At 56.9% G+C, this 6,772-nt stretch overlaps 1 protein-coding gene across 1 annotated transcript; it reads left to right on the top strand.

The window, feature by feature from the left end:
• The first annotated feature begins 1,060 nt into the window (after window positions 1-1,060).
• Window positions 1,061-5,414, top strand: FOXD3 (forkhead box D3). Its single transcript, XM_031968382.1, is given in 3 exon segments — window positions 1,061-1,610; window positions 3,103-4,594; window positions 4,597-5,414. Coding segments are annotated over 2 exon segments (1,722 nt in total). The 5' UTR covers window positions 1,061-1,610; window positions 3,103-3,690.
• Window positions 5,415-6,772: the final 1,358 nt, after the last annotated feature.

The following is a 6,772-nucleotide window of genomic DNA, read 5'->3' as shown; positions in this document are numbered from 1 at the left end:
TAATTTAGCTAATCGAGTCGAAAAGTTTCTGTAAGGGGCCGGTCCGCGCATCAGATGGTAACACTGATTGAACAAGAGATTAGCACAATAGATCTCTAATCGAGGGGAAGCGTTGCTTTTCACGCTAAAGACCGTAATTAATGGTATGAATCAATTAATTTGACTTTTATTGTGTCGAAGGAAAAAGCGCAACAAATGAAAAGCCCGGCTAGGAGTTGATCATTCGCCCTCCCCCTCGCCCCCCCTTTCCCCGGGAGATTTCCGAGAGACACTGGAGAAGAGAACGGGATCGTCTTTCCCCAGTGGAAAGGAGAGAGAGAGAGAGGAGCTGATGGAGATGCAAAAGAAGCGGGAGGGTGCTCCCGGGGAGCGGGCGCTGCTCTCCCCGCGCCCCCCAAATCCACTGCCCTCCAAATAGAGATTAGAAGCGATCGGAAGGGACTGGGAGAAGACAGCAGCCGGCGATCGCTAAAGCGCACGCCCCCACGCGCCCCGCACCTGCACGCAGCGCCCCGGCGGTGGCCTGCACCCCGGGCGGGAGGGCCGGGCAGCTAGGAGCCGGGGCCAGGGCCGCACCCCACTCTCGGGCGCTTTGCAAACGTCTCGAAGATGTGTTTGTGGGGGCGAGCTGGGAGGGCACGAGGGAAGGGGACAGGGATTCGGGAATAGTCTCCATGCTTCGCCCCGAAATTTTCCTCCGGGCCGGTGCGGGTCGGGGTCCGCCCTAAACGCTCTTCTCTCCTCAAAGCCCCACATTCTCTGATTCCTGAAAGGTTGTTTTGTTCCCTCCACCCCACCCCCTCCCCAGCGTGCACACACTCCACACCTTACAAATAGCGTTTTGAAACGGTTTGGAGCAAGGAGAGTTCAGTGCTGCAGCTGCGAAAATCCAGCCCCTGGCGCATTTCCTTGGCTCAGCTGCCCCCCGGAGCTTGACTCGGGACAGAGATAAATCCTAGAAATGAGTGGCAGCCTCCTAGAGCGGAGCGCTGGCCTCCTCCGCCCCGTCTCAGCCACCCCACCCCTCCCCGAGCCCAACTCCCATCTTCCGGCCAAGAAAACCCCGCGGGTCTCGGGTGGAATCGGCCGCTCGGGTGTCAAGGCTCCCTTTAAGAGCAATTACGGCAGATGCACGAGTGTATAGACAAGCCCTATGGAAGCAAGTTTGGGCAGACTTCCTTGGCGGAGTTTATAGGCTAAAAGGCTGAGAGAGAGAGAGGCGGGAGCCTGGATATGGGGGGAGGAGGGAGCGTTGGGGGATGGGGGTAAAACAGCAGCCCAGGACCCGACCCTGAAATAAATCAATCCTTTTGCTCAGCTTCTTCACTCCCAGATTCCTCCCAGTCTCTTAGTTCTTGCCCTTTCCCCTGCCCAAGCTCAGCTCTAGCCGGGAGGGCTGGGGGGGGGGGGTGAGGGACCACGGGAGCCCCACTCGTGCTTCCTCTTCAAGCGTCCGCGGCCAGAGATGGGGTTCGAGTGATGGTAGCCGGCTCGGGGGTGGTGCCAGTCAACCGCATCCTCGTCCTAAATGCTTGGAGAAAAGGGGGGAAGAGAAGAATTATTGGCTCCCACTGGCAATCGTTGAGATCTCTGTTCCTGTGCCGCAAAAGGTAAAAAAAAAAAAAAAAAAAAAAAAAAAGCCCTGCCAACGGAAACGCGGTCGAAGTGGTCCTGGAGTTGTCCGACTTCTTTTTCCATACCTATTCAGCCCATGCGGATAGTCTGTATTTTATAGAAGGCTTCCATTCCAAAAGAAATGTTATTTGCATTTACGATCTGCATCTGCGGGCTGGAAACAGACATCCTCCTTCTGTCGATCGTTTCTATTTATAGCTTTGATTTTGCAGCCCCCCCTCCCCCCCGAAAAGCCCAGAATACACACGGCAACGCATGCAGGTAAGAATCCACATAGATCAGACCCCCCACCCAAAGCCGGAGAGGAAAACAACGGAACGAAGCCGCTTCCGACCTTGCCTTCCCAGCTGGGTTATTCTTAGTTTGAACAAGGCCCTTGGCTCCAAGAGAACAGAATTAGTCGACAAGTTGCAGCATCCTTTCCAGGGACCAGTCTTACCTTGGGCCAGCTGAATAGAGTCTTCACATTCACACTCCCCTCATTTCCTACTTTTTCGTATGCTAACTCTTGCAATGATTAAGTCGTTAACACCTCTCAGGAGCCGGTTAAGGCTTCCTTATTTACAGTTTCTCTTTGTTATTTTACGTCTTTTTATTTCTCTCGGCGACTAATCTAATAGATTAATCAATAGTCATTTTCGGATTTCCTCCCATATACCGTGGAGGGGGGGGATCTTTATAATTTCGTATACGTATAATATACACCGGTTATACATACCAACGTGCAGAACAAGAAATGGGTGCAGGGCCAAATTGCCTTTTTGTTGCCTTCCCCGCCCCCTCCCTTTCCCCCCCCCCCCCAAAAAGCATCCCTTAATGTGCATTGAGTCGGAGGGATGGGCTCGCCGGCCCTGGCTGTGCCGCCGGACTTGGGAACGTCTTCCTCCTGGTTTTTTGGGCGCAGAGGAACCTGGGGCGGGGAAAGCTGAAGGGGAAAAGTCGGCCAAAGGCTGGTTGTTGACTGCCCGACTCCCATACTAACTGTTGGGAAAGGGAAAATGGAGGAGGGGGGGAAGGGGAAGAAAGAGGAAAGGAAGGGGGAGAGGGGGAAAACACGCGCGCGCGCGCGCACCCACACCCCTTTGGCTTCCAATGTAATGAAATGAAGTGCCTGTAATGTGTAATCTTTAGGTAAAGGCAGACTAATGGGCTTCCCATTGATAGAGTCCCCAGCTAGCGTGAAGGAAGGCTGTGGGCTGAAATGATGCTTGCATGTGATGATAAGTTGTGCTACTCTTGTCTCTTTGTTGACAATTCCATGAAACAACTTGAGTTTTGCATGGCTTAGCAGTGGGGCTCCTGACGTCACGGGCAGTCACGTGGCCCCGCCTCCTGCTATATCTTTAAGTGGAAAGTAATCTATCAGCCCAGTCTTTAAAACGGGACTTTCAACTGAGGCGGCTTTTGAGTCCCTGTGACACCCCCCCTCCCCCTTTGGGTTTCCCCCCCTTCTCTCTCCTTCTGCAGCCACTTGGAGATAACCATCCCACACCCCTCGGTCGCCAGCCAGCACCTCTCCTCCTCCTCCTCCTCCCCCCCCCCACATCCAGGGGGAGAGAGGGAGAGAGAGAAGGAGAGGGAGGAAGACAGGAAGAGAAAGAAGTAAAGGGGCAAAATCTGGAAGCCACCGACAGCCGAGGGAAAACGCCGGAGCCCCTTCCCCAAAGAGAGGAGAGCCGAGGAGGAGACGGGGAAGCAGACGGAGTCACCTGCAGCTGCTCGCATGAGAAGCACCGAAAGCCGGGGAGTTTGAGCTGAAGGCAGCCGGGGAGCAGCCACCTGCAACCCCCTCCTCCCTTCTCCCCTTTCCTCCCTCCGCTTCCCCACCCCCAGCCCTCACCTCTCCTTCTCCCCCCCCCCCCGATTTTGCCAGCTTTCGGGACCGAGAAGCCCCCCCCCCTTCGCCGCCTCTGCCCAGCCCAGCCCAGCCAGCCCCCTAACTTGCCCCACGCTCCCACCTCCTCCCTCCCCTGCTTTCCTCCCCGCTGCCACCACTCCCTCCCCGGCACCGCCGCGGCCGCCGCCGCCGCCGCCGCCACTAAACTCCGAGAAGGTATGACCCTCTCCGGCAGCGGCAGCGCCAGCGACATGTCCGGCCAGACGGTGCTGACGGCCGAGGACGTGGATATCGATGTGGTGGGCGAAGGGGACGAAGGGCTCGAGGAGAAGGACAGCGACGGCTGCGGCTGCGAGAGCCCGGCGGGGCCCCCCGAACTGCGCCTGGACGAGGCGGACGAGCAGCCGGCCCTGGCGCAGCAGCCCCAGCAGCCCCAGCAGCCCCAGCCCCTGTGCCTCCCCAAGGAGGCGGCTCCGGCGGCGGGGGGGGACCCGAGCGGCGGCGGCAGTCCGGCCGAGGCGGACGGCAAAGGCGGAGGGGGAGGAGGCGGGGGCGGAGGAGGTGGGGACGAGAGCGGCGGCGGCGGCGGCGGGGGCGGCTGCAGCAGCGGCGGCGGCGGCGGGCCGGCCGCGGGCCTGGCCCCCAGCAAGCCCAAGAACAGCCTGGTGAAGCCTCCCTACTCGTACATCGCGCTCATCACCATGGCCATCCTGCAGAGCCCGCAGAAGAAGCTGACCCTGAGCGGCATCTGCGAGTTCATCAGCAACCGCTTCCCCTACTACCGGGAGAAGTTCCCCGCGTGGCAGAACAGCATCCGCCACAACCTCTCGCTCAACGACTGCTTCGTCAAGATCCCCCGGGAGCCCGGCAACCCGGGCAAAGGCAACTACTGGACGCTGGACCCGCAGTCCGAGGACATGTTCGACAACGGCAGCTTCCTGCGCCGGAGGAAGCGCTTCAAGCGGCACCAGCAGGAGCACCTGCGCGAGCAGACGGCGCTCATGATGCAGAGCTTCGGCGCCTACAGCCTGGCCGCGGCCGCCGGGCCCTACGGCCGCCCCTACGGGCTGCCCCCGGCCAGCGCCTACCCGCACCCGGCGGCCGCGGCGGCGGCGGCGGCGGCCGCGCGCTGCAGTACCCCTACATCCCGCCCGTGGGGCCCATGCTGCCGCCCGCCGTGCCGCTGCTGCCCTCGGGGGAGCTGGGCCGCAAGACGGCCGCGTTCGGCGGCTCCCCGCTCAGCCCCGGCCTGCAGCTGCAGCTCAACAGCCTGGGCGCCGCAGGCGCGCCGCCACCGCCACCTCGTCGCTCATCAAGGCCGAGCCACAGCGGCCCTCCTTCAGCATCGAAACATCATCCGGCGTGTCGGCCGCGGCCGGGGCTCGGCCGGCGGCGGCCCGAGGCGGCGGCAGGCGGGCGCGCAGGGCCAGGGCGGCCGGAGGCGCCCGGGCGCCAAGGGCGGCCAGAGCGATCGCGCGGCAGCGCAGCGGCAGGCAGCGCAGACTTTCCTGCGGCCGCCGGTCTCGGTCCAGTCGGCGGCTCTCATGGCCACGCACCAGCCGCTCTCCCTGAGCCGGACCACGGCGGCCATCGCGCCCATCCTGAGCGTGCCCCTCTCCGGACAGTTCCTGCAGCCCGCAGCCTCGGCGGCGGCCGCGGGCCAAGCCAAGTGGCCGGCTCAATAGTAGCCCCCCCCCCCGCCCCGCCCTCCCCGGCCGGCCGCGGCCCGCCCGGGAGCAGGCAGGCTCCAGCTCGGGCCTCTCCCCTGCCCCGCCCCGCCTCCCCCTGCCTGGCGCTCTCCGACCCCACTCGCTTGCCCAGCGGTCCCCTCCACCCCCAGCGGAGCCCCCTTTCCCGAGGCCCCTTCTCCGGACCGGCGCACCCCGAGGCCCCCCACCCTGAGCCGCGCACCCCTGTTAGATGGGCAGCCGAGGGAGCCTGACCTCGCTCTCCCCACCCCCCGACCCCCACTCCTGGCACCCACAAACACACTCGGGTGCGAGCAAATAGGAATGAAGCTGGCAGAAGTGCGTTCTGTACAGGTAAAAAGAAACTCAGAATCACCCAAAGGCCCGAAGGCGACAGCACCCAGTACCGCGGGGAGGAATCATTTGTACATATTTGTATAAAAATTATTGACTTTCCTTTTGGGGTTTTTATTTTTTTAAGAAAAACAAATCCGGTAGATTTAGAGCTCTGAACTTTCATTTTTTGGAAGGTTCACTCTCCGCAGTTTTATCTGAGAAAAAAAAAAAGTGTATAAAATCGTTGGGAAATTTTAAATATAAAAAAAATTTTCAAAAAGGCGAAAAAAGTGTCATTCTATTATAGAAGTCTGTTTATATATGAATGAATATATGTTATTCTAAATGTTATTCCATCGTGTCGTACATAACTTTGTAAATAAATTTTTAAAATGCTGACCCCAGTGTTTTCTTTAGTGGCCTGACAGGATTTTAAAATAGCGTTTATATTTTAGTTTTCTCATAAATTCGCCTTGTTTCAAATAACAACCTTTTCGAACGTTGTTATTTTTAATTTGCTTTGCAAGAGAAATTTAAATCTGGGGAAGTATAAATAGAGACATGGAGATTTTGGGGGGTCGCGTCTAGATGCTTCATTTCGGCCCGTAAAATCTAAATGGCTGAGAGTTCGCTGGATTAATTCAATTTTCTTTTTTAAAACCCATCTCGGTTTAAAACAATAGCTCATTCAATTTTTTTTTAGAGCAGTTTTGTTTTTCCAAAGGAGAACTTTGGAGAGTTTTTAAGCATTCCAAATGACCCTTTCAAGTGAATATAAATTTCTTCGTCATTTTAGACTCTGATATTTTTAAAAATTATTTTGGCTACCTTCTCTTGTCCCATCTGCGTTGGGGTGATAAGTATAGCTGGTAAATAAATTACTCTCCAATTACCTTCCTGCATTTAAAAAGAGTTGGAATTAATTTTGCAGTGGAACTGCAATGATTCTCCAGCTCATCAGATTTCCTACAACTCTAAATAAGGTCATCTGCGAATCCACAAAATTACCCGATTTCGGAAGGCTTTCTATCATCGCCTCCTCCCCTCCCTCTACTTTAAGGTTGTTTAAAGCACGGTTCATTACAGAGCTTTAATAACCTTTTAAAGACAGAGTCAATGAGACCTATTTTTTAAAATCTTTTGTTCTTTGTACGGCGAGTGAGGGGAGAGAGGGTAAAGAGTTGTACGTCAGGGCTGCGGCATCTTGTCAAAATCAGCTGGAGAATTTTCCAAAATCTCCATTTCATTGTTTTTGACCCAAAAAAAAAAATAATAA

Source organism: Sarcophilus harrisii, chromosome 4 (assembly GCF_902635505.1).
Source record: "Sarcophilus harrisii chromosome 4, mSarHar1.11, whole genome shotgun sequence".
In the NCBI taxonomy this organism is placed as follows: Eukaryota; Metazoa; Chordata; class Mammalia; order Dasyuromorphia; family Dasyuridae; genus Sarcophilus; species Sarcophilus harrisii.
Note: the sequence above shows the minus strand (reverse complement) of the source record. Positions and strands in the feature narration are given on the sequence as shown.